The sequence below is a fragment of the Pongo pygmaeus genome, chromosome 14 (genome assembly GCF_028885625.2).
Source record: "Pongo pygmaeus isolate AG05252 chromosome 14, NHGRI_mPonPyg2-v2.0_pri, whole genome shotgun sequence".
NCBI classification, from domain to species: domain Eukaryota; kingdom Metazoa; phylum Chordata; class Mammalia; order Primates; family Hominidae; genus Pongo; species Pongo pygmaeus.
In genome coordinates this window covers 54,886,663-54,914,499 of record NC_072387.2, presented here as the reverse complement: position 1 = coordinate 54,914,499, position 27,837 = coordinate 54,886,663, and the positions used below count along the sequence as shown (strand labels likewise).

The following is a 27,837-nucleotide window of genomic DNA, read 5'->3' as shown; positions in this document are numbered from 1 at the left end:
CTTCCTTCCTTTCTACTTTTCCTTCCTTCCTTCCTCCCTGGGCTTAGGTTCCTTCCTTCCTTCTCCCCTCGCCTCCCCTCCCCTCCCCTCCCTGCCCCTCCCCTCCCCTCCCCTCCCTTCCCTTCCCTGGCTTAGGTTCCTTCCTTCCTTCCTTCCTTCCTTCCTCCCTCCTTCGCTTGGGTTCCTTCCTGCCTGCCTGCCTGCCTTCCTCCCTCCCTCCCTCCTTCCCTTCTTCTCCTTTTTGGTTTTTGTTTTTCTGTTTTTTTGTTTTTTGACAGAGTCTTGCTCTGTCGCCCAGGCTGGACTGCAATGGCGCGATCTCGGCTTACTGCAACCTCCGCCTCCCGGGTTGCTCCTGCTTCAGCCTCCCTAGTAGCCGGCATAACAGGCGCCCGCCACCACGCTCGGCTAATTTTTATATTTTTAGTAGAGACAGGCTTTCACCATGTTGGCCAGGCTGGTCTCGAACTCCTAACCTCAAGTGATCCATCCGCCTTGGCCTCCCAAAGTAGGTGTTGGGATCACAGGCTTGAACCACCGCACCCGGCCAGAGCTTAGGTTTCTATTCGTGACAACTTTCTGTATTGGTTGGCAGGTTCTCCTAGCACCACCATGATCTCAGGACTAACCACTGCACACCCGTGATGGGATTCCAAACCTTCGCTGCAAGAGGACAAGGTGACGAGTTGCTGATAGTGAAGGCTGAACTAACGCGGACAGTGAAGTGCTAAATGAGTCGGACTCCGACTCCAGGTGAAGCAGCCAGCAGAGGTCAGAGAGAGACAGCTCACATTCCGGGTAAGTTGCAGGTCGATTTCAGGGCCGACTCATCCAGATTACTCATTCTTCATTTCAGACAATTGTATGACTGCTAAATACTGCTGCTTGGGGCATCTGGGGTTGGGAAGTCATTTCTGCCAGGTCTTTGACCCCTGAAAGCGTCGTTGCGTCTGGCGCCGCGGGTAGGGCAGGGCGGGATTTCTAGGAGGACCGGCAGAGGCGCGCATAGGTGCGTGGTGCTGGGCCCGGGCGCCGAGGCACCGGTGTAGGAGCGCGCATGGCCAGAGTTTCTTCTGTCTCGGCGACGTCTCGGTGCCTGCGGCGGGAATGGCGCATTGCTTCCCTGAGGAGCTTCTAGAGAGCTACGGTGGCCCCCATGTGGGAGGCGGGGGGCGTGGCGGCGTCGGGGCGTCGCTGTCCTCTCCTCGGTAGCTCTCCTCCCTCCGCTTTCTGCTGTTACGGGGAGCGCGGTGGCTACGGAACGCTGCCCAGAGCCGCGCGAGGGAGGACCCGACGCGCGGCGTTTACCCGGCGCAGCGTTCCACCGCTCGGGTTTGGCTGGGTGAGGCGGGCGGGGCCGGGGGCGAGAGGGGAGCGGCGCGGGGTGGAGAGGATGGTTGGAGAAGGGAAGGGAGCGCCGCGGGAGAGGTTGGACGGTGGAAGTGGCGCCAGAGAGGTTTGTGCCCAGCAGAGACACCCAGGTCGCTCAGGGCAGTGTCGGGGACTCCTTGGAGACAGTAGGAAGGGGCTCCTCGCGGGGTGGCGGATTTCTATCCCGTTGACTTTGTAGAGTGAGGTTGACCCTGTGTTCGGCTTTGGCCGGGAAGGGCGCAGAAGCGGGACCTCAGGACACTTTTACGCAGGGAGATTCTCAGAGACTACAAAGCCTGCGCCCTGCGTCCTCGCAGGCGCAGTATTCTGGGATCAGTGTCTTTTCTCTGTTCTCGTCCTCAACGCAGCCAAAGTCGTGGATATGTGGTGACAGAAAAACATTTGGCTACATAACTGAGCTAGGCTGGAGTGTGAAATCGCGGCGTGTGATTTGGTCCGGGCGCCCTACATAGCAACCCCACCCCTTCTCGCCCCCAACCCCCCCGCCACGCCGGACACGGTCAGGCAGGCGTTCCCCCAACCCGCCCCTTGTGAAGTCCACCTGCTGAGACTGATACGGATCCCCTGCGAACTTGATGCTGTCCGCTTGGAAAACGTGGAGAACTTTCAGAGGAGGGGTTATTTTGCCTTGAGTGGAAATTAAGACTCAAAGGAAAAGGTATACTCAAGAGCTGCCCTTACTAGATTATTTCTATGGAATTTGGAAGGATCTTTGAATTGAAGATGTGGTGAGAGCGCGCAGAGGACAGAGAATCCGTAAGCTTGAGTTTCTTAGACCCAGTTTCTTAAAGCCAAAGTAGGGGAGAGATCTTGGCAAGTCAAGAAACCTCCTTGAACTTCAGTTCTCTTGCCTCAGGGGGGGAATACTCCAGCCATACCCCACTGTGTGGTTTAGAAGGTTAATGGCCTGGAGGGAGGGAAGTGTTTTGAAGCCTGTAAAGTATACTATGAAGGTATCACCACATTGCTGCCCGCTGAAACACTGCCGGCCGCCGACAGAACGTTGTTTGGAGCCGAGTTAAGACAGCATCTTTATGGCAGTGCTGGGGTTTTCATGATTACCAGTCCAGAGTGTCAGGACACATCTGTTTCTCAAACCCCAGTTTCTGCACTGCCACATGAAACTGCTCATTACTGAGTGACAGCAGAGGACAGGAACTTTGCCTTTTTCATTAACTTCTTTAGGGCCTGTACAAAGTGGGAGATGGTAGGAACTTTGATGAAAATTCAGGGTCATAGCTTTGGAGCGGGGTGAGGGGTTAGATTTGACTGGACATAGTCTTCATGCAACCGTTTAACAGCAAAAACATTGTTGGCTGAATTCTTGTTTTTTGATACAGGGAACATTCTGTCAGAGCCAAGGTTAAACATCCAAGAGTAAACGTTTGTTGGGTTTTTTTTTTTTTTTTTTTTTGCATGATCTTTAGAGGATAATGAGTGAAAAACTAAAGAAAGGGTGCATTGCTTGCTGACACATTTTTTCCCCACCCATCTGAAGGCACACAAATAATAGCACTGGCAAATTTGAATAGTTTCCCTTGTTACCAAATCTACATTCGTATTTCTAATATGGAACGATTATTTTCAGCATGGAGAGAAATATGGAATTTCTAATATGGAAGATTTAGCATGGTGTGTTATTGTAAAAATTTAGGCAGTTCTTGGATAAGTATGTCCAGACTTCCAGAGACTATAAGTGTAGTAATATTAGTGCCTGTTAGTCATATCGTGTATCTTCCTGATACCCAATTAGATCTCTGATTGTTTTTTCTTTTTAATTAAAAGGAGCTGAAAGATGACTCAGTTAAGAAGCTGGAAAATAAAACTAGTTCTCTTTAACTGTGCTGTCTTATTCTGAACTGAAAGTCTTTCTGCAATAATAATGATGGTAATAATAAAGCTAACCTTCATAGGACATTGTGTACCAGACTGATACACGTGCTACAATTCTGTTCGTTTTCACACCATCCTTCATGGGGAGGTTAAGAGCATTGCTCAAAATCACACAGCTAATAAGTCATTTTTCTCAGATTGGCATTAAAATTATATTTAATTGGGTCCTGTGTGTGCGAGTGTTTTAACTTTTGCATTGTCTTTTATCCCACACACGGAGGCAACATGGATGGTGAGACTAGGGGCTATGGACAAGGTTCCAGGGTTTGGACTTGAGCATGCTGCTGAGTGGCTATGTGGTCATCACTTTACTTCCTTTTCTGACCCGTAAAATGATGATGATAATTCTACACTGAATGAATCCTTTGTTTCTACTGAGCACAAAGTATGCTCTGTGAAAGTAAAATACTTCTCAGAGTGTAGAAAGAAAAGTTTCAGATTCAAGCCTTTTTGTCATCAGTAGGCTGGAAATGAATAGAAGTTAGAATAAACTATACACTTAATGTGATTTTTTCCAACAATTATGTTGAAAAATTGTTTCAACATGCATTCATTCCAATGATCCTTAGCTTTATATTTATTAAAAGAAGTAAATGTAAATTAGACCTCAAAGTTTTTTTTTAACAGGTAACGTTGAAAAGCACCCACAGTCAGCAGGTGCTGTTTGCTGGTTGATTTTAGATGATGAAAATTTTAGAGTAAGTACGTTTGTAGAAAATTGTAGAGTAAGTACAATTGTAGAGTAAGTATAAGAAGAATTGTATTCAAAGGTATTGTATTATTCTTATAAAGAAATGTATTCTTCTTATACTCTTTTACATTCTTTTATTCCGACAAGCTACAGTTGATCAGAAAAGAACTGAATTCCAAAAATATATTAGGGCACTTCCCTATTTTCTCTGTATTTACTTGGAAATGATTCTTAGAAGTTTTTGGCATGGCCACTTTTAAGTTTGTTAAGTGAAGGGACTAGCACTTATCTATATGCATATTTTGCAAGTATTTTTAAAATTATGGCTCAATTGTTAAATCATTTTATTTGTCCCATGACATATAAAAATCTGGGGGTTTTTTGGTTGCTCACTCTTAGTTTAGGCTTGGTTTTATGGTGATCTGGGCTCAGGGAGGTAGACATGTCAATGTCACTAGCATTGCCAAGGTATAGGCAGTCTGCTGCATGCTGTGTGAATATTAATATTCTGAAGAGATATTTGAGTCCACAAGATTTAAAGATCTTCTCTTCACCGCTGTGCTTGTAGAATTAGGGCTAGATTAGTTTAGCCTGGGCCTCCTAGGTCTTGGTCATTTGAAAATAGCTCCTCAAGTAGGCTGGCTATATGTCTTAGTATGGCAGAAACAATTCATTATTCACTCCATGTATCTTCTATTATACTGTGAAATTACAGATGATAGTTTTCTTGCTTTCTGTTTTTCCAAACAATGCCACCTGGACTTATGGGTTTTGCTCATATATTGGCTGTTTCTTAATCAAGATAGCTTTAATAGTCTTCACCCCACTCCCATCCTCCAGCTGCCCTTTGGATGTTGCTGCGTAGAAACCAAGAGAGTTCGTTTTTGTTGGGGGCTGGGCTAGGTTGGTAATAATCTGAAGCACCTTGAAGGATTCTGACCTAATCAAGGCATAAGGAAATGATGTGTGTGTAGAAAATTTGAAACTGTGCCAGGCACGAACTAAATGTCATGTAAGTATTAGTTATGAATTGATGAGGAGGAAGGTGTCAGAAGATGAATGCTGTGGAGAAGGCTATAGGGCAGTACATGGGCAGAGTGGTTACCTGTAGAGATGTGGTTTTGTCAAAGGTGATGGGAAAGGTCTCAGTTTGAAGGTGATGGGTAAGGTCTTCATGTGAATAAACATCCACAAGAGGGTATGGGTAGAGGGGTGTAGAGGTGTCCAGGTAGCAGATAAGGAGGTCAGTTAGGCAACCTAGGGACTCATGGACAGATGTAGCAAATTGAAGGTTTTTAGAAAACTTACAGGAATTTTTTAATGGAAAATTTCAAACTTAAACATAGACTAGTACAATGAACAACCTTCTCCCTTCTCCCAGATTCAGCAGTTATCAACATGGCCAGTTGTGCTTCATCCATGTTGCCCGCTGGCATTATTTTAAAGCAAATTCAAGAAATTCTACCAGTTATTTCTATTTATCATCCCCACTGACATTCTATCAGTTATTTCTAAATACTTCTGTATATATATTTCTAAAAAATAGGCACTTAAGAACATAACCACAATACTTAACTTTTTTTACCTTGTTTATCATCTGTAAATCTTGGCCTTAGAGCATTCTTGCAGCACTGGTTGAAAGATAAGCATGGATAGGCCAGGTGTGGTGGCTCATGCCTGTAATCCCAGCACTTTGGGAGGCTGAGGCTGGTGGATCACTAGGTCAGGAGTTCGAGACTAGCCTGGACAACATAGTGAAACCCTGTCTCTACTAAAAATACAAAAAAAAATTAGCCGGGCATGGTGGTGGGCACCTGTAATCCCAACTACTTGGGAGGCTAAGGCAAGGAGAATCGCTTGAACCTGGGAGGCAGAGGTTGCAGTGAGCTGAGATCGTGCCACTGCACTCCAGCCTGGGTGACAAGAGCGAAACTCTGTCTCAAAAAAAAAGATAATCTTGGATGTCTGGATTCCTCAGGGTAGGGTCTGACAGTAGGTGCTTAATTGCTGGTGGTCACCTGTTGTCTTTACCAGCCCTTGATTTTTTTTTTCTTTTCCTTTTCTAGATAGTTCTATCATGACAATTTCACTTTTACTTCCTCTTTCTTCTCCTTACCTATTTTTGACACATTTATTCAGTATTTCCCTTATCTACTCTCTACTTCTCCTTTTAACTTTCTCCTATCCTTTCAGTATTTTTGTTCACAGCTGAATGTGTAGCTTGTGCTCTTTTGATCCCTGTAGCCCATGAAATACAGCTCCCTTTAGTTCTAGATCTTTTTGAAGGGAGATGAGCATTTCCTATTCTTATTTTTTAAAAAATACGAGATAGAGATAGAATTTACATGCCAAATGCTTCACTGATTTAAAGTGTACAAGTCTAGACAGGCATGGTGGCTCTTGCCTATAATCCCAGCACTTTGGGAGGCTGAACTAGGAGGATTGCTTGGGGCCAGGAGTTTGAGACCAACCTGAGCAACATAGTGAGGCCTTTCCTCTAGAAAAATAAAAAAATGGCCAGATGTGGTGGCACACCTGTGGTCCTCGCTGCTCTAAAGGCTGAGACAATAGGATCACTTGAGCCCGGGAGGTCAAGGCTGCAGTGAGCCATGATCATGCCACTGCACTCTAGCCTGAGCAACGGAGGCCGAGGCGGGCAGATCACCTGAGGTCAGGAGTTCGAGACCAGTCTGACAAACCTGGAGAAACCCTGTCTCTACTAAAAATACAAAAATAGCTGGGCGTGGTGGCACATGCCTGTAATCCCACCTATTCGGGAGGCTGAGGCAGGAGAATCGCTTGAACCCAGGAGGCAGAGGTTGAGGTGAGCCGAGATCGCGCCATTGCACTCCAGCCTGGGCAACAAGAGCGAAACTCCATCTCAAAAACCAAAAAAAAAAAAAGAAGAAAAGTGTACAAGTCAGTGATTTTCAGTTTATTCACAAATATATGCCATCATTACCACAGTTGATTTTTATAACATTTTCATTACCTCAAAAAGAAACCTGGTACCCTTTAGCTTTTCCCGTCCCACCACCCTAAGCAACCACGAATCTCCTTTCTATTTCAATGGATTTGCCTATTCTGGACATTTTAAATATATATGTATATGAAATGTCTTTTGTTTCTGGCTTCTTTCACTTAGCATAGTCGTTTCAGTGCTCATTCATGTCAGAGCATGAATTAGTACTTCATTTTTAATTATGGCTGAATAACGTTTCATTGTACGGGTATAGCACACTTTGTTAATTCATCAGTTGATGGTCATTTCCTTTGTTTCCACTTTTTGGCTATTATGAATAGTGCTGCTAGAAATATTCGGGCACAAGTTTTTGTGTGAATGTGTGTTCTCATTTCTCTTGGGTATATATATCCAGGAGTAGAATTATTAGATTAAATGGTAACTGTATATTTAATATTTGAGGAACTGTCAGACCATTTTTCCAATATGGCTTTCCATTTTACTTGCCCAAACATGGAAATCTAGCCATTTTTCAAGTGCAGCTACCTACCTTTACTTTGGGTAAATTTCTGTATTAATATTTTTTCACAGTCTTAGTTATCAAATTCTGTTGCATATAAATCTGTTTTTTTTATATGTAAGGTTTTTAGGTAGAATGTTAATTTAGCGGTGGTCCCCAAAGTGGAGGGTGTTTACCTTTAAGTGTAAGATGATTCATTGGAAAGAAAGAACAAAATTCTATTTTTACATATGCTGTATGTATCCTAATGTATTAGCATAACTGTACACATGTAAGGTGTATAAATTAATATTCTTATATTAGATCTGTGTGGTGCAAAGTTTTTTTATACAAATATGAATAATAATAAAATTTTGTGAACAATTGTCCAGAGGCATGAAATCAAATATACCTATGTAGGTCTTAATCCTATATTTTATGACATGTTTGATGGGAAAGTTCTTAAAATTACTTTGCTAATGAAATTGAAAATAGCCTGCTAATTTCAGCCCACACGGAACATGTGAAATACCAGTGGAAACAGCTTTGGATCAGGTTCAGACTTTTGTTTTTGTCCTACTTCTGCTAATTACTAATGGCGAGACTTTGGGTAAGTCCCCTAGTGGTCTCCATTTCAGTTCTCAACTTGGCATAATAACACCTGAAATTTTGCAAATTATGATTTTGCAGAATGAGACTGGGAGGGGTGTCATATGCAGTGACCACAGGGAGTTAGTCATTTGGGTGTTTTGGGCAACCCTGCAGTTCTTTTAGGTGAAATATTCAATTTTCTATGAACCTTGCCTTCCCCTTCTTACTTACCCATTTCTCTTGATTGCTTTCTGTCCTTCTTTTGTGTTCTTCTGACAGCAAACCTTCAGAATTAATGGTCATTACCGAAGGCTAAATCAGTTGGAGTGGAGTCCTTTGTGATACCACCCAGCTAGGGAAACAGTATAGCACTGTTTCCTTTCTGCTGCTTTTATTACAACATAGTATATAGTATATAGATGAAATAGGAAAATTGCAGTTTACTGCAATTCCTGGACACTGTTTTGGAAGCTGTCGAGTTAAATTATTGGGCATCTTGATGGTTTCTATTTGATATGTGATAGTTTTAGGCTCTGTTATTCTCTTTGGGATGTGAATCTTTGCCTAACGTCAAAGCATGAAGAGAAGTAGATCCTGAGAAAGAAGGGAAGAAGTTCTGGGGAACTGTGGTAACCAAACAGCTCACATGCTACAGTTGAAGATTTATTCGTGCTCTACTCAGTATTTGTTTATTACTGGCTGTGCTTAGTAACGTACCATAAAATTGATAAAAATGAATTTTACTTTTCACTCTAGACTCTTATTTATTTGTGATTTCTATTCTCTAGTATCCTTTATTCTAAGGAAATGGTTGATGAACATTTAGGTCATGATTTCTAATTTCTTCTAAAGGGTGACATCCATTCTTGACTTCCTTTCTTGGGTGACAAAGAAATAACCAACATAACCATACCTAGGTATCGTTTGATAATTTGTTCATGATTTCATTCATAAGTGCAAAGAATATATTTATTGAACACCTATTATTGCCACTGTTCTGGGTTCTGGGGACAAAGCAGTGTCCAAAATACGTTATTTTAAAAAGTGCCCTCGGCCGCCTGCGGTGGCTCGTACCTGTAATCCCAGCACTTTGGGAGGCCGAGGTAGGTGGATCACCTGAGATCAGAAGTTCAAGACCAGCCTGGCCAACATGGTGAAACCCTGTCTCTACTAAAAATACAAAAAATTAGCCAGGCATAGTGGCGGGCACCTGTAATCCCAGCTACTTGGGAGACTGAGGCAGGAGAATTGCTTGAACTTGGGAGGCAGAGGTCACAGTGAGCCGAGATTGTCCCTGGGCAACAAGATGGAAACTCTGTCTCAAAAAAATAAATAAATAAAAATAAAAGGGCCCTCATAGTTTTAATATTCTGATGAGTACTAGTCATTGAGGTTAAATACAATGAGATTTGTGCTAAAGAGAGAAATAGAGCTAAAGAGAGGGATAGGAACTGTTTGGGAGGGGCAATTGCTGGTTTTATAGGGTGACCAAGGAAGCATTACTGACAAGGTAAGATTTAAGATGTGTCTTTACTCTGATGCCCCCAGTTGTGTATTCAATAGGCAGTTAGTGTTGGGGCATAGAAAATCCTGAATCCTAAATCTGATGTACTTTTGCCTATTCATGAAATAACTTGAAGACTGTTATACATAGTGGGAGCTAAAGCTGCTCTGCCCTCCAAGTGCTGGCTGCTTATGATCTGAAATACTTCTGTGAGGTCACCGTAGGCGTCATGGTGGCACTGAGGCATCTATCCCTCCTGCAGAAGTTGCATCTTTGCTGTTAATACTGTGCCTCTGGTGGCGCTAGTGATGCAATCATTCTCGATGGGGCCACTGACTCTGATGTCACAATGGCTTGGCTGGAGGAGTCCTGAAGTCTCTTGTTTGTCCAGGGCCTTTGCGGCAGCTTATATGTTCGCTAGTGATCTGGCCTGTGCTTACCTTTTAATCCCAGCTGGAAAATCTCAGTAAGAATGATGGTAAGCTTTGAGATTGGTATTTCTTCCTTTAAATGTTTTTTGTTGATTTTATTTTTTGTACCTAATTATCTCTGATTCAAAGGGACCCCCTTTGTGACAGTGGCAGGAAGTATGTTGAGAAGCTAAGTATTGCTTAGACCTGTATTACCTCTGCTTATCAGTCCTTGAAATGTTGGTGTGTCTGAATGTGTAAATGTATGTCTATTCACTATCTCCCTTCCTCCAGAACATAAGCTGAGGAAGGGCAGGAAGCTTATTTTAGTCCCCTCTGTTACCCCAGTGCTACCAAAACAAAAAACAATGCCAGACCTGTAGTAGATGCTCAGTAAATATTTCTTAACTGAATAACTAACACACTACAAACAATATGGCAACAAGTAACATACCTGGCAGTGGTATCATAGCACCTGGCAAATTATTTTTTGCCTTAAAGATAAAATAAAAAATGGGGATATTGACCTCCTGTCACTACTGCATGGACTTTGATGGTTTCCAATCATTACTTTCTCCTCTGTGTCAATCTGTCTCTTGGAGAAATTCATACTCCTGGTGAGTGTCCAACTTGGCCTTTTGTCTTCTCTCTGCCACTGCCCAGCTGTGACCTTAGACATGGTTGTGAATCTATTATGGGCCTATTCTAACTCTCAATGCTTTGATTTTATAACCTGGCAAAGCAGCACCTGCTGGTTATTTTTGTGAAGCAACAACACTTTTCTAGAAGGAAGTGAAGCAAGCACCTGCTTTTGACAGTTGTTTTTTATGAGGACGTTGGTTTTTGCTCAATTCACTTAGGTCAGTCCATGTATGGGAAGCTCCAAATAAGGTCATTCTCTTTGAACTATTGACTGTAACTTGTTTATAAAAAACACTGGTATCAGGCAGGCACAGTGGCCCACACCTGCAATCCAGCACTTTGGAAAGGCGAGTTGGGTGGATCACTTGATGTCAGGAGTTTGAGACCAGCCAACATGGTGAAACTCCATCTCTACTAAAAATACAAAAATTAGGTGGGAGTGGTGGTGCCCACCTGTAATCCCAGCTGCTAGAGAGGCTGAGGCATGAGAATTTCTTGAATCCACGAGGCAGAAGTTGCAGCGAGCTGAGATCGTGCCACTGTACTCCAGTCTGGGCAACAGAGCGAAACTCGTCTCAAAGAAAACAAAATGAAAAACAAAACCACCTGGAATCACTACTGCTTTACCATTTGAGATTGCATGTTTTTCATGTGGTTTCACATCTATAATCATCTCCCCCCACCAAACACACAAAAGATATGTGTAGAAAATTGAGAATAAACCATAACTTACTTATATAGTTTTATTCTCTTGGAAATAATGAGGCTATCATGAACTATGGACTCAGACTAAGAGTGGAACTAGTAAGAGAAAGGAAGTAAAAAAAGAAAGTCAACCAAAAAATGACATGAACAAGGATGTTCATTGTTATATACTGTATAACTGCAAAAAGCTAAAAATAAATTTCTATCAGTAGGGTCTGGCTAAGTAAGTATGATATATTTATACAATAGAAAGTGATAACGCAGTTTAGGAAAATCACCTAGACCCTCAAGACATAATGTTGAGTGAAAAAGAAGATAAGTTGTAAAATATCTCCAGTATGATCCCATGGATATGTATAAAAAAGAAAACATATCTTCTGGTCTGAAATATGTACGTTAACTCATAAAGGTCTAGAAAGAATAGAATGGTTAACAATGTTATTTCTGAGAATAAAGTAGGATTGTGGGGCTTGGGGTGATGAGCGCTGTTCACTTTTTACTCTAGGCTTCTGTGTTTGGGCATTTTATAAAAATGTAGTCATGGTTTCCTTTTGTAATTATAAAATCCAGAATTATTGGAGAGGAAAAGATGTGTAACAAATAGAAATTGGTGCGCAAGGTGGGATTTGAGGTCAGGAGAAGGAAGATAGGCATTTTGGGCTGGTGAGTTCTGGCAGTTAACACAACCAGCTGTACTCTGTGATATTTTGTGAATGGTGATTTGGGGCTTTCGTAGTGTTTTCAAGATGCATGTATATGTTTATATATGTATGTTACATACAAAAGATGCATTTATATATTAATATATGTTATATACAAAAGGTGTATATATATATATATATACATATATATACACACATATATATGCCTCCAGAAACAATCTATGTCATGTGCAAAAGATATATATATACACACACACATACAGTTGACCCTTCACGATGCAGGGGTTAGGGACACTAACACCCTGTGCAGTTGAAAATCTGCACACAACTTTTGACTCCCCCAAAACTTAACACTACTTATAACCTACTGTTAACCACAGCCTTACTGATAACATAAACAGTTGATTAACACATATGTTGTGTGTTAGTGTATAATACTATATAATGCATTCTTACAATAAAGCAGAGAAAAGAAAATGTCATTAAGAAAACCATAAGGAAGAGAGAATATATTTACTGTTCATTAAGTGGAAATAGATCATTATAAAGGTCTTCATCCTCATCCTCTCATGTTGAGTAGACTGAAGAGGAAGAGGAAAAAGAGGCGTTAGTCTTGCTGCGTCATGGTGACAAATGTGGAAGAAAATCCACATGTTAGTGGACCCACAAAGTTCAAATCCATGTTGTTCAAGGGTCTACTGTGTGTGTGTGTGTGTGTATAAATTATAATCTTTATTACTCCAGAAGGTATAAACTAAAATATAGGGCCCTCAAATCAAGAAGTCTCCAAAACTCTTGAGACTCAAAGTCTCAAGAACAGTTTTCATATGTACCTTATTTTGGTCTACTGAACTTTTATTATTGGGTGAGAACAATTTCATGTTTTAGGAAATGTGGATTCACTTCTATTCCTATATGAGTAATTCTGCCCCATTAATAGAACAGTTACATCTGCCACAGAGGTCTTTTCTCTAGCTCTTTTTTTTTTTTTTTTTTGAGACAGAGTCTCGCTGTCGTCCAGGCTGGAGTGCAATGGCACGATCTTGTCTCACTGCAACCTCCGCCTGCCAGGTTCAAGCGATTCTCCTGCCTCAGCCTCCTCAGTAGCTGGGATTATAGGCGCCCGCCACCATGCCCAGCTAATTTTTGTATTTTTAGTAGAGATGGGGTTTCGTCATGTTAGGCTGGTCTCGAACTCCTGACTTCAGGTTACCCACCCGCCTTGGCCTCCCAAAGTGCTGGGATTATAGGCATGAGCCACTGCGCCCGGTCTTTTCTCTAGCTCTTAACTTTGTCTCCATTTTGTTGGATTTGTTCTTTCAATTCATAAACATTGATTGAACCCTCATTTGCAGCTCTAGGTATGGGGCATGCTACCCAGCAGGGAACAGACAAGGCCCCTCCTCTCATGAAGCTTACAGTTAGGTGGGAGTAGGAGGAGAATGGCGGTAATGAACTAAAACATAGCAGGAAGGGAGCACCTCTGTGAACGAAAACTAAATGTTTATGGTGTTGTGAGAGGTAATGATGGGGGAACTACCTTAAGCAGAAAGGTGGTTAGGAAAGATATCTTTGAGGAAGTAATTTATAAATCAAGGCATTTACGACAGGAAGGAGCCAGATGTGTCATCATCTGGGGGAGGAGCATTTCAGAAAGAGGAAACATAAAACAGCATTCCTAGGGTTAGAAGGAGCCTATAGGGTTCAATAGCTTGCAGTGTGGTTGGGGCTTATGGAGGCTGGATGAAGATAAGTGAGAGAGGTTTACAGGGACAGCATCATGTCAGGCCTTGAGGGCAAGGTAAGGAGTCTGGATTTTATTCCAGATTTGATGGGAAGCCTTTGGGGGATTTCAATTAGGGCAATGACATGATCTGATTTAGGTTTATAAAAGATCTTTTGAATACCTCTTGATAAAAATGGGCAAGAGTAATCGCTTCTTGGCCTTTTGGCTAAGATCAAGTGTAGTATCTGTTCTTATCAGTTAATATCTGATATGTCCTCTATCCAAGGACAATATATTAAATGGATTTTTGGAGCAGGGACATGGACTAGGAGCTTGCTCCGTCCACTCCATGCATCAGCTTGGTATTGCTGTACCTCTAGGAATGGTGCACCCCTCTGGGTGTTAAAACACGGTGTTACTGGCCAGGCACGGTGGATCCCACCTGTAATCCCAGCACTTTGGGAGGCTGAGGCAGGTGGATCACAAGGTCAGGAGTTCAAGATCAACCTGGCCAACATGGTGAAATCCCGTCTCTACTAAAAATACAAAAATTAGCTGGGTGTGGTGGCATGCGCCTGTAATCCCAGCTACTTGGGAGGCTGAGGCAGAGAATTGCTTGAACCTGGGAGGCAGAGGTTGGAGTGAGCCGAGATTGTGCCACTGCACTACAGCCTGGGCAAGAGTAACAGCAGGGAAACCTATTGGGAAGCTATGGCTGCATGTCCAGGTGTGAGAAGACGGTAACTCAGACTAAGACAGCAGCTATAGCTATAAACTTGCTGATGGAATGAAGTTGGAGAGCTAAGGAAAGATGGGATCAGAAATGACTCCTAAGTTTCAGGCTTGGGCAATTGGGAGAGGGAAAAGCAGGGAAGGAGCAGGTTTCAGGAGAAATGAGTGACTGTTTTGGATGTATCAGGTTGCAGTGCCCACTGGACAAATGTCAAATAGGCAATAAGATATGCTAGCCGGGAAATCAGAAATAGAGAGATACATGTGGGAGTTGCCTACATACACAGCAATGGTATTTACAGCCCTGTAATTGACTCCAAAGTCTCCCGTTCACCACTGTGCAGGGTGAATGTGGCATAGGCCACCCTTCTATCTCTAGGCCTTCCCCTGGCTCTTCTGGCTTTTGCTGTTGAAAGTTGCTTTTAGCTTCACAATGCAAAGGGCAGTGGAAGAACAGAAAAGCAAAACATCTCCGGAGCCTGTAATTACAGTGACAAGAGTGCTTCTTGTTTGTGTAGCTCTCAACATTTTAATCATTACCTCTTCACTAAAGCTAAAATCTGAGCTTAGAAGTGAGTGGGTTTTAAAGATGGGTTCTAGATTCATACTGTGTTCTTTAAATGTTATGAACTGAGAATACATTGATATTGATAAGTATGAAAGGTTATATAAGTTACATGAAGCAAAGTCTTTAGTGCTATGGATCATCCCTCTGTTTTATGTACCACTTTGCCTACTTCATTGAAACACAAGAACAAACTAAATGAAAATAAGAACATATGGAAATGGCTGGACGCAGTGGCTCATGCCTGTAATCCCAGCACTTTGAGAGGCTGAGGCAAGTGGATCACCTGAAGTCAGGAGTTTGAAACCAGCCTGGCCAACATGGTGAAACCCCATCCCTACTAAAAATACAGAAATCAGCCAGGTGTGGTGGCACATGCCTGTAATCCCAGCTTCTTGGGAGGCTGAGGCACCAGAATAGCTTGAACCCAGGAGGCGGAGGTTGCAGTGAGCCGAGATGGCCCCACTGCACTCCAGCCTGGGTGACAGAGTGAGACTCTGTCTTAAAAAAAAAAAAAAAAGAAAATGTGGAAATGTGTCTTTACTTCCAGATAGTATCCCTATCTTGGATTTGACATTTAATTTTATTAAAATAATTTTGATGCATGGATGTTTTACATTTTTATGGGATTTATCAGTTGATCCTTTGTGATTTCTTAATTTTATGCTTTGAAAAATGTTTCCTCTCCCAATGTCAAGCCTCTGTAGGTTTACTGCTAGTTTTATGGCTGATTTATTTATTTTTTCACTTATAAATCCAAGTGGACTTTACTATGTTGGATACAGCCAAGTACAGACTTCTAAATTTTTTGGGTTTTGCCATCTCAAAATAATTTGTAGCCAAAATACAATTGAATTCTTACTTATTTTGAATGATTCTTTGCTCTTTGCAGAATAGCTCTCCAGACCCCCAGCTGGCCATGTGGTGAGTTCAGGGCCCAAATCAAGTAGTACCAGCTATCAGGGAACTCCTTCTATCTGTTTTGAATGGATTCATACCAGTCACAAGCCTGGAAAGATGGTATCACAGTCTACAGTCAGGCAGGATTCTCCTGTGGAGCCCTGGGAAGGGATCATCGATCACTCTGGCATTATTGATGGTTCGCCCAGACTCCTGAACACTGACCATCCTCCTTGCCAATTAGACATCAGGCTCATGAGGCACAAAGCTGTCTGGATTAACCCCCAGGATGTGCAGCAACAGCCGCAGGACTTGCAACCTCAGGTGCCAGCAGCAGGGAACAGTGGGACCCATTTTGTGACAGATGCTGCCTCTCCCTCAGGCCCTTCACCTTCGTGCCTCGGGGACTCCCTGGCAGAGACAACATTGTCTGAGGATACCACAGACTCCATTGGCAGAGCTTCTCCCCATGACTTGAGTGAAAAGAGTAGCAGCTTCTCTTTGTCCTCAACAGAAGTACACATGGTCCGCCCAGGATACTCTCATCGGGTGTCTCTGCCCACAAGCCCTAGGATTTTGGCCACCTCCCCATATCCTGAGACTGACAGTGCTTTTTTTGCGCCTTCCCATCTGACATCTTCTGCTGATGAAGGTAATTTTAGTAGGTGACCTCCCTCATTGCTCTCTGTTCACACCCTTGCTTTGCCTTGCTCTAAAGCCTGCCTTATTGTCTTCCCCATGGGCCAGTGCATTGCCTCATTTAATATTGTCAGCAGCCCAGCCATCTGGGTGGTCACAACGGTGAAATCAAGTATTGGCTTGCTCCTTAGACTGCAGGGAATTGTTATCTTTTTAGCTTAACGTAGTTGATAATCAGTGCCATGTGCCATCTTTAAGCTGGTGTCTGCCTTCAGGAACTTAGAGCTCATTAAGTTGTCTACAAGGGAGAGCATCGGAAGCACTCTCAAGTCAGTGTGGGGGTTGGAGGTGTTTCCAGACAGTCACAGGGGGCTCCATTTCACACCAGTACTTAGTAGGTGGTGAAGTCACTTCACTTGTTATATTTACCTGTATAGAGTCTGATGGGAAAATAGTAAGATTTTAAAACAATAGCTATAGTTTCCCCCAAAGACTATACAAAACCCCTTTTTATTAAAACAAGGGCTCTCACTGCTATGAAGTAATGTGCATATTCCTAAGACCCTAAAATTCCTAAAAATTGGATAATCCGTGCAAAGTACTACTCAAGAGTCAATAAGCTAGCTATTATTGTTATAATCTGTGACATGTTTATTTCATTTTAAAATATTTATGTTATAGTCACACTTGTCATTATTAATTTACATTTCTATTAGAACCCTAGTATAAATAATCAATGAAGCTTTTTCTTTCAAAGCAATTCAAAAAGTCATCAGTCTGCCTGCTGCCTGCCTGTCTATTTCTCTATATATTTATTTCTCACTAGCAGGAGCTCATCTTCCCCCTTACCTAAAATATGGAGTTTATTTGTTCTTTTGGAAATGTTTGAGCAATCAAAGATGATGACAGTCTTTAACACATTTATTCATTGCTTAAGAAGAACAAATTTTGGACAATCTTTCAATGGTTAATTTTGAGATAAGGACCAAGTTTGAGCAAAATGAGAAGACTGATTGCAGGCCTTCTTTTTTTCTATTTTTTTGCTCACTGGCTTGGATAGTTCTAAGGATTAAGAGTGACTTGCAAATTTAGTAGTGGCTAAGTGAGAGATTAGTCTTAATAGATTGTCTCATAGAGGAAAGCCCTGTCCCCAACAGAGAACCACCATAATGACAAGTTATAATAAACTGAAGATGATCTTTGGGGCCTAGCATACCCTTGCCTGAAACCTTTTATTCTATTACGGTACAGGAAGTAGTTCTACAATTTAAAATTATCCTTTAGCTTTGTCTTTTTCTCAGAAAGAAAACAGATACGCCAGCCCCTTTTGCCCAAAGGCAAGGACTCCCAACAGCTCCTGTCAGTGCCTTTAGAAACAACTCACAGAATGTTTTGAGAATATCTCTTAACCTCAGTAAGGGGATTCATTCTGTAAGATTAAGAAAAAGAAGCCTTGAGTGATCTGGTTCTTTCTTTCTCTGGTGTGGAGGCAGCAATAGGGAAAACAGCCATTGACCACTAAGATGTGGATATTCCTATGACCGCTGCATCTCAGATGGCGGCAAAAGGGTTTTCTTTTTTCAGAAAATACTTTAAGGAAAGACTATCTGCATCTGTAAGCATTTCTTGAGGCTGTAGGAAGGGATTCCACAGTTTATTTTGTTTGCGTAGGAACTACACATTTACAAGCACTTTCACCTTCCTTTGTCTCCTTAATGTCCTGATAAATATCCCAATTTAAGGGCTGAGAGCATTTTGATGCAGAGGCACAGCTGGTGAATGGACAGCTGGAACCGGAATCCACTCTGTTCCGATTCTTCTCTGTGCTTTTTCCTCTATACTCAGAGTCTGCAAACCATGTGGACCAAATCCTGCCAGCTTCCTGTTTTTATAAATGAATTTCTCTTTTGTCTATAGCTGCTTTCTCACTACAGTGGCAGAAGAGAGTGGTTGAAACAGATACTGTATGGCTCTCAGATCCTCCAATATATAGCAGCTAGCCATTTACAGGAAAAGTTTGCCAGCCATAGGTTCTGAAGCTAAGAAGTCCAAGTTTTTCCATGCAACAACTACTTTCTTGAACATGAAGCAAGGGATTTGAATGACCCTGCTTGCAACTCCATCATGCTGAGAGCTGTGTCACCACCATGTGCAGCATTTTGTTCTAATTTAGCAGATTGGGACATCTCAGCTCTTGACACAGAAATTTTTGCTTTAAATGCTGCAGTAAGAAATCACATGACAGAAAAAATGTTTGTTTTGATGGTGGTCATTGCCAGTAATGGAGTGGCTAAGGGTGCAGGAATGGATGTGTCAGCAGAATGTACCTTCTGCAGTTTGTTGGTTTTGACCGGAAGAAGACTATCTTAGAGAAGCCATGCTGACCTTTTTTGGATGGATTTTATTTCTCTAGACAGGAGGTTTAGGGCTGGGTGCAGTGGCTCAATCTGCCTGTAATCTCAGCATTTTGGGAGGCTGAGGTGGAAGGATAGATTGAGCCCAGTATTTTGAGACCAGCCTGGGCAACCTAATGAGACCCCCATCTCTGCAAAAATAATTTAGAAAATCAGCTGGGCATGGTGGCACCTGTCGTCTCAGCTGCTAGGGAGGCTGAGGTGGAAGAATCGCTTGAGCCCAGGAGGTTGAAGCCACACTAAACTGTGATCACATCACTGTACTCTAGCCTGGGTGACAGAGCGAGATATTGTCTCAAAAGAAGAAGAAAAAAGGAAGTTTAAGGTCAATCACAATGAGTTAGAGAAGCAATCTCATAATCCTTAGGACCCTGCTTTTGGACTGTGGCTTCTCACCCTACCCCAGCCCCTGTTGGGATTTCCCAGGACCCTATTCTCTTTCTACCCTCTTTTCCTCATTTGTCTCCTCCACTCTGGTGGCTGAGGATACCTCCCAGTTACTCCAACAGCCTCTCCTCAAAATGATCATCATTAAAGCAATATCTGTAAGACCTGCCATCGGAAAGATCTTTCTTTTCCTGTCATCTTAATTTATTCTAGAATTGTGCTTATTTTTTTACATTATTTAAAAGCCACTTCCTATAATTGTTTTATTTTATTAGATAATCTTTAAACTCCCTTTTCCCCATTTTTAATAATTGCTATGTTGGCAGGTGCTGTTCAAGTCAGTAGAAGAACCATTTCTTTGAATTCCTTCTCACCAGAGGTATTTGTGCTGCCTGTTGATGTAGAAAAGGTGAATGCTATCTTCTTTCTTTTTAACCATAGAGTCTTAATCCTTTAGACAGTGTTTTTCTGATTTAAATCTGGAAACTTCAATTTGATGAATCATTACAAATAGGTTTCCTTTCAGCATTTGATTGATGGAGACTGCCAGAAACACTAAGCTAAGAAGGGTTCCAAGGCAGCACCTGTGCTCAGCTGGAAAGTTTTCTGTGATTGATGAATGATGTCTGGCATTAGGCTTCCCCCAACCTAAGGTTTTGTATAACAAGAAATCCAACTTGAGTTGTTCGTTGATTACAGTAAGCCGAATCTATGTCTCTGGACAATGTGTGCTATAAGTCATAGAGTGACCTATGATAACTCAGTTAAATGAATATTTATACTGATATGCATTAATTCCACTTAAATAGAGCATATTGGTTTTTCAAATCTAATATACCCTCCATGAAAAAGTTGATTATGCTTGTATTTTAATTGATTTCTTTTTCTGCAGGAAAATGCCCACTTTTATGTTGCAGATATGATTATATCAGCAATGGAGAAAATGAAGTGTAACATTCTGAGTCAACAGCAGACAGAGAGCTGGAGTAAAGAAGAAGTCAGTGGGTTACTTGGGAGTGATCAGCCTGACTCTGAAATGACTTTTGATACCAACATAAAGCAAGAGTCTGGGTCTTCTACTTCTTCATACAGTGGCTATGAAGGCAAGTTGGGCAAATATGAGAAAGCTGTATGTTATGTGTTTCACATATATCTCCTCCATAATTACTCTTTATCCACGGGGCATATATTCCAAGACCCCCAGTGGAAGCCTGAAACTTCAGATAGTACCAAACTCTATATACACTACTTTTTTTTTGTTCTTGTAACCAAGAGGGTTACTAAGTGACTAGTGGGTGGGTAGTATATACAGTGTGGTATGCTGGACAAAGGATGATTCATGTTCCAGAGGGGACATGGCAAGACGTGTGGGAGTTCATCATCCTACTCAGGATGGTGCACAATTTAAAACTTAAGAATTGTTCATTTCTGGAACTTTTCATTGAATATTTTTGGACCAGTTGACTGCAGGTAACTAAAACCAGGGGAAGTAAAACTGCAGATAAAGGAGGACAAATGTATGTCTTTAAATCCTTTGTCTAAAAACTTCTTGAGTAACCTCTGTAATCCTCACCATTTCTGCCATCTTGGGTCAGGATTGGTTATCATGCTCTGTTCAGTTGTCAAATCCTAGGTTTTGTTTTGTTTTGTTTTTTTAATCTTGGACTTCATCCTACTTTTCTTTTTCACTGGAAATAAAAGTGGCTGATGTCTCCTCGTCCTTTGTTTTCTGTCACATGGCATTCTCCTAGCTCTTTTTACACCATCTTTCCTTTTCCAATGAATCTTCTTTTTTTTTGTTCAGTAGTAGGCCTGTGCTGTGCTACGTGCTGAACATCAGCAGTACGCAGGGTGTGCTCCTTCCCTCAAGGAGCCTGCGTGCTGGAGCACGGAACTGGGAAGCCCTGTGGGGTAACTTGTGGAACAGAGGTGGGGACCCAGCACAGTGCGTCACCGTCACTGAGGAGGAGTGCCTTGGCTCACTCTGGGACCTGGGGGTTCTTCCCCGAGGAACGAGTGCCTAAGCCAATAGCTCATGTTAGGGTTTGCTACTTTCTTACCATTTCTTAAGTCCTGCCTCCAGTCCTGTATTCTTTTTTTAATCTGTATTTGCTTCCTGGCAGATTTAACCTACTATACACCTTCAATTATTCCTTCTCAGCTATTATCTCCTGAATCTATGTTTTCAGTCCTGGACATCTCTTCTAAGTGCTTGCTCTCTATGACTGGAGCCTTGTCCATCTGGCTGGCCCCCCAGGACCTCTGATTTAACTTCATTTCTGGGTGACTTAAAATGCTTCATTTTATTCATTGTTGATATATGTTCACTTCAACATAAAGGCGGGCATAGTTAACCTATAACTTAATATGTCTAAACTAGTCATCTCTCCATCACTCTCACAATCCCCTTCTTTCCAAAGAAAACCACTAAAGCTTGCTTTTCTTCTTGACTTCCTTTACTACACGTTAATCAGGAATACTCAATAACAAAGGAAGAACTCACTCCATATGGTGTGTAGCATAATGCCTGGCACAGAATAGGTATATGATCAAATACCTGTTGAATGCACTAACTGGCTCAAATTAAAAGGGTTGTTTTGTCTCAAGATATAGAACATTCTCACTGAACCCAGTGGCGGGAAATATATCTGGGACACATACGACCAGTATAGACATAGCTCCAGTGTCTATCTTTTCGGGGACTTTGGGCCTCTCATCTCTTCTTTTCTAGCAATTGCTTCATTCTTTTTCTGTAGCCTACCTACTTCTACCCACGCCTGGCATCTAGTTTCAGCTCTGCAGTCTTGCTGACCACTCAGCCCGGTCCTCACAGCTCAAAAACTCAGTTTTGCAGGACCCTCAGTCCAGATCCCAGGACAGAGCACCTGATGGGCCTTGCCTTGGTTAGATGTCCATTACTGGTTGGTCAGATGCAGCCAGGGGGCGGGGGAATGTGATATGGACGATCATGCCCTCTGAGGCTACCAGTAGGGAGAAAATGAATGTGGGTGGAGAAGAAGTAATTCCTATTTAGTATACTGGACTCTTCCTTCTTCCTTGGTCTTGTGCTCCTGTCCCGTTTCTAGTTAGTAAACAAATCAATCCTGACTTCTCAGTCATAATCACTTCTCTTCCATCCATTTCTTCCTTGGTCTTGTGCTCCTGTCCCGTTTCTAGTTAGTAAACAAATCAATCCTGACTTCTCAGTCATAATCACTTCTCTTCCATCCATTTCCCATTTCTATCCCTTACCGGCCCACTGCTGTAGCCTTCTGGCTAGTCATTTTGTAAGAACTACAATTTAGCTCTTTAATACCGATTTGGTTTAATTTTCTCTCTTTACTTTCAACTTGTGTCCCCTAGTTGATCCTGCATGTATCTGTCTTCCTGGATCACAACTTTTTGTCCTCTATAATGGCTTGCCGACCTTGTGCCACATTTTATTCTGGAATTTTTAGCCTTGTGGCATCTGGCTGCTTCCTGCCTTTTAAACAGGAATCTCCTGCCATTCCCCTTGGCTGGATTGTGGGCTGTAGTTGAACTAGACTGTGTATAGTTGCTGGCAGACATTTCTCCCCACGGCTTTGGGAAGGATGTCCTGAAATGTGGGTTCCCCCAGTAACCACACATCAGGTCTTTCATCCTTCCCATCCTTCAGAAGCAATCTCCTGCCACTGTCACTGTGACATGCTCCCTGGTTTGTATCCCAGGGGAGGAGCACCCCATCCATGTGGAATGAAACACAGGTTGTGCTCCAGAATGCTCCAGTGCCATCTGCATGCATGGCTTTCCCTGGAGTTGTGTAGTGCAGAACCCTGCCTCAGAACTTCTCAAGGCCCATGCAATGCAACTGTGTTTTTTTTTCTTTGTTTTTTTTTTTTTTTTTTTTGGTGGTTTAGGTCTGTTAGTATCTCAGCTCCCTCATGAGATTTTTTTTTTTTTTTTTTTTTGAGATGGAGTCTCTCTGTTGCCCAGGCTGGAGTGGAGTGGTGCGATCTCAGCTCACAGCAACCTCTACCTCCCACATTCAAACCATTCTTCTGCCTCAGCCTCCCAAATAGCTGGGATTACAGCTGCACACCACCACGCCCAGCTAATTTTTGTATTTTTAGTAGAGATGAGCTTTCACCATGTTGGCCAGGCTGGTCTCGAACTCCTGACCTCAGGTGATCCACTTGCCTCAGCCTCCCAAAGTGCTGGGATTACAGGCGTGAGCCACCACACCCAGCCCTTCGTGAGATTTTAAACTCTTAGATGGATGAGAAATTTTCTTGTTTGTGTTTGTGTTTAATATAATGCCTTGTCTGAAATAGGTAGTTTTATAAATAGTGGTTGGGTGTAAATTGATGGTAGCTGAAACTTTAAGAAAACATGAATAAATATGAATATGTTAAATGAAAATTAAGAATATTTCTATCCTCCAAATATAATATTTATCTTTTATTAAGTATTTCTCTTGTGACATTTGTGGCAATAGATGTTCCTCCGTGAGTTGGGTTGGTATTACTCAAACTGCCAGTTGGTCCTGAGAACATTAAAAAAAAAAAAAACAAGGGTAGAAAGTATCAGAGTGCATCTCGCTGAGGGTGAGCAATGTTTCCTGAAAGTTTTTTTTTTATCAGTTAAACATATTATTGTGTCTGTACTCAGTCACAATGTAAATTGTATGTTACTATGGATGATGGGCAAAAGACAGTGAAAAACACAGATGGGCGCTCTTACCCCCATTCTACCCATGAGGAAACTGCAGCTGGAAGTGGTGGTTGTCCATCGTCACCCAGCTAGAATGGGTTCTGTCTTAAAGTCAGCCAGCCTACTGCAAAACCCTTCACATAACTTCTTTTTTTTTTGAGATGGAGTCTCTCTGTGTTGCCTAGGCTGGAGTGCAATGGCGTGGTCTTAGCTTACTGCAACCTCTGCCTCCCAGGTTCAAGTGATTCTCTGGCCTCAGCCTCCCAAGTAGCTGGGACTACAGGCACCCGCCACCATGCCTGGCTAATTTTTTTTGTATTTTTAGTAGAGACGGGGTTTCACCTTGTTGGCCAGTCTGGTCTCAAACTCCTGAGCTTGTGATCCGCCTGCCTCAGCCTCCCAAAGTGCTGGGATTACAGGCGTGAGCCCTCGTGCCCAGCTCACATAACTTCTATGTAAACTATGGGCTAGACTATTTCCCTAAACAACTGTATTCATTTTTCTGTGTTTCTCTCCTATGTTTATTCAAATGAAGATAGTTTTACAAATTTATATTTACAATGATTATATAATTATATTAATATAATTAATCATAATTTAATGATTATTAATACTATTATCAGTATTAATAGTATTAATAGTATTCATACTATTATCAGTATTAATAGTATTAATACTATTCATACTAGTAGTATTAATAATCATGTTGCTATAGTTTTCACTTTTTTTTTTTTGAGGCAGAGTCTTACTCTGTCACCCAGGCTGGAGTGCAGTGGCATGATCTCAGCTCACTGCAATCTCAGCCTCCCAGGCTCATGTGATTCTCCCACCTCAGTCTTTTGAGCAGCTGGGACTGCAGGCGCTGGCCGGGCCACCACACTGGGCTACATTTTTTGAAGGGACGGGGGTTCTGCCATGTTGCCCAGGCTGGACGTGAAGTCCTGGGCTCAAGTAATTCTCCTACCTCAGCCTCCTAAGTAGCTGAGACTACAGGTGCACGCCCCTGCCCCTGGCAGATTTACTTTTTTTTTTTTTTTTTTTTTGAAACGGAGTCTTGCTCTGTCGCCCAGGCTGGAGTGCAGTGGCGCGATCTCGGCTCACTGCAAGCTCTGCCTCCTGGGTTCACAACATTCTCCTGCCTCAGCCTCCCGAGTAGCTGGGACTACAGGCGCCCGCCACCACGCCTGGCTAATTTTTTTTTTTTTTGTATTTTTAGTATAGACCATCCTAGTTAGCCAGGATGGTCTCGATCTGCTGACCTCGTGATCTGCCCATCTCGGCCTCCCAAAGTGCTGGGATTACAGGCGTGAGCCACCGCGCCCGGCCGCAGATTTACATTTTTAAATGATAGTATTTAATCGTGTGATTTGCAAAATCAATTTCCTATTATTAAACATTTAGATGTTTTCAATGTTTCAATATTTTAAAACGTTGGATGGACTGCAGATAGCCTGTGATGAAAGCCTTCCGAGTAGCTGGGACTACAGGCACTTAATCATAGTGAATGCAAAAAGAACACACAAATAGTTCCCTAATTTTTTAATTCTTTAAGTTGAAATGTTTAATTCTCTTAAACTTTTAGCCCTCTTCATTTCCCAATTTCTATTTAGTTGGGTGTTGCAGGTTGTACAGTTTTCTTTTTCTTCTTATTGATAAAAACCTCCTTCCTTTCTTTGTCTAGATTGTGCTGTGTTACAGGTCAGCCCAGTGACTGAAACACGTACTTACCATGATGTGAAAGAGATTTGCAAATGTGACGTTGATGAATTTGTTATTTTAGGTAAGATTTGGAAACTATTTGGATGTGACTGGCTGCCTCCCCAATCCCATCCGCATACGCATACTACATGCATCACACACAATACTAAGTTACAGTGGCATTCAAATCAACTCCTTCTAAAATCAGATTATGGTCCTGATATATATATAATATATATATTTTATATATAATATATATTATATATTATATATAATATATATTTTATATATAATATATATTATATATTATATATAATATATATTTTATATATAATATATATTATATATTATATATAATATATAATATATAATATATATAATATATATTATATATATTATATATATTATATATAATATATAATATATATTATATATTATATATAATATATAATATATATTATATATAATATATAATATATATAATATATATTTTATATATATTATATATAATATATTATATATAATATATATATAATATATAATATATATTTTATATATATTATATAATATATATTTTATATATAATATATAATATATATTTTATATATAATATATAATATAATATATAATATATATTATATATAATATATATTTTATATTATATATAATATATATTTTATATTATATATAATATATATTTTATATTATATATAATATATATTTTATATTATATATAATATATATAATATATATTTTATATTATATATAATATATATTTTATATAATATATAATATATAATATATATTTTATATTATATATAATATATATTTTATATTATATATATAATATATATTTTATATATAATATATTATAATATATAATAAATATTTTATATATATAATATATTAAATATATATTATATATATATAATATATTAAATATATATTTTATATATTATATATTATATATTATATATTTTATATATTATATATTATATATTATATATTTTATATATTATATATTATATATTATATATTATATTTTATATATTATATAATATATAATATATATAATATATAATATATAATATATAATATATAATATATATTTTATATAATATATAATATATAATATATATTTTATATAATATATAATATATTATATATAATATATATTTATATATTTTATATATTATATATTATATATATTTTATATATAATATATATTATATATATTTTATATATAACATATTATATATATTTTATATATAATATATTATATATATTTTATATATAATATATTATATATTTTATATAATATATTATATATTTTATATATATATTATATATATATAAAAGATGTTCTTGTTTCAAATGTCTGGATAGCTAATCTCTCATCTCACTTGTAGAGTTGAATGAAAAAGCAGATATTCACATTGTGGTCTGATATCTCTTTAGCCTCTCGGTTGTATTTTGGCGACATTTCAAATGAAATCCCATCTTTGATCATTATCTGTCCTCTCATTATCTGTTCTGTCCATTTCTCAGAACCTGACGCGTGGAGATGCTAAATAATTTGCTCTTTCTGAGATGCAGGGAGTGATTTTAGTGTTCTTATATAATGGACTGCGATTAAATGAAACAGACTAAAAGACCTCACCACTCTTTCTTTTATTTTCCCACAGAGCTTGGAGATTTTAATGATATCACAGAAACCTGTAGCTGTTCCTGCAGCTCTTCTAAGAGGTATCTGTCTTCCGTGCACAGTGCACATAGACCTGTGGGCTATCACCTCTGAGGCAGTGTGAACACTAGGCCTCTGACATTCTGGGCCCGCTGCAACTAGTTCCAATGATATGTTCCCATGAATCTTAGGAGATTATCACCTAGAAATGAAACAATCACCCCCAAAGTTTCTATAGTGTTTTACAATATATAAAAGGCTTTTGTATGCATTTTCATTTAATCCTCATTTCAGTTAAACAGGCTGGGTGAATTTTATATATGCATGTGTGTGTATATTTATGTTTTTGTTGTTGTTGTTTTTGAGACTGAGTTTTGCTCTTATCACCCAGGGTAGAGTGCAATGGCCCGATCTCGGCTCACTGCAACCTCTGCCTCCTGGGTTCAAGC

At 40.4% G+C, this 27,837-nt stretch overlaps 1 protein-coding gene and 1 non-coding gene across 17 annotated transcripts in view; both read left to right on the top strand.

Moving 5' to 3' along the window:
* The first annotated feature begins 902 nt into the window (after positions 1 to 902).
* The window catches only part of RUBCNL (rubicon like autophagy enhancer), a 46,203-nt gene continuing 19,268 nt past the window's right edge, over positions 903 to 27,837 (top strand). For 4 of the 16 annotated variants that reach the window (XR_010123573.1, XR_010123572.1, XM_054446703.2 and 1 more), the window contains exons 1-6: positions 903 to 1,342; positions 15,867 to 16,526; positions 19,641 to 19,723; positions 20,207 to 20,417; positions 25,688 to 25,786; positions 27,390 to 27,450. Coding sequence is in view for 14 of the 16 variants with exons in the window: in XM_054446703.2 (XP_054302678.2) it covers positions 15,992 to 16,526; positions 19,641 to 19,723; positions 20,207 to 20,417; positions 25,688 to 25,786; positions 27,390 to 27,450 (989 nt within the window). In the remaining 2 variants the exon portion in view is untranslated. Of the gene's footprint in view, positions 1,343 to 1,373; positions 2,051 to 3,232; positions 3,281 to 9,759; positions 10,011 to 10,393; positions 10,560 to 15,866; positions 16,527 to 19,640; positions 19,724 to 20,206; positions 20,418 to 25,687; positions 25,787 to 27,389; positions 27,451 to 27,837 lie in introns of those variants that run through there. The other 12 variants (XM_063650843.1, XM_054446707.2, XM_063650842.1 and 9 more) reach the window with 12 other exon arrangements.
* LOC129012033 (U2 spliceosomal RNA) lies at positions 13,884 to 14,073 on the top strand. Its single transcript, XR_008493540.1, has one exon. It is a non-coding gene; the product is annotated as a U2 spliceosomal RNA (small nuclear RNA).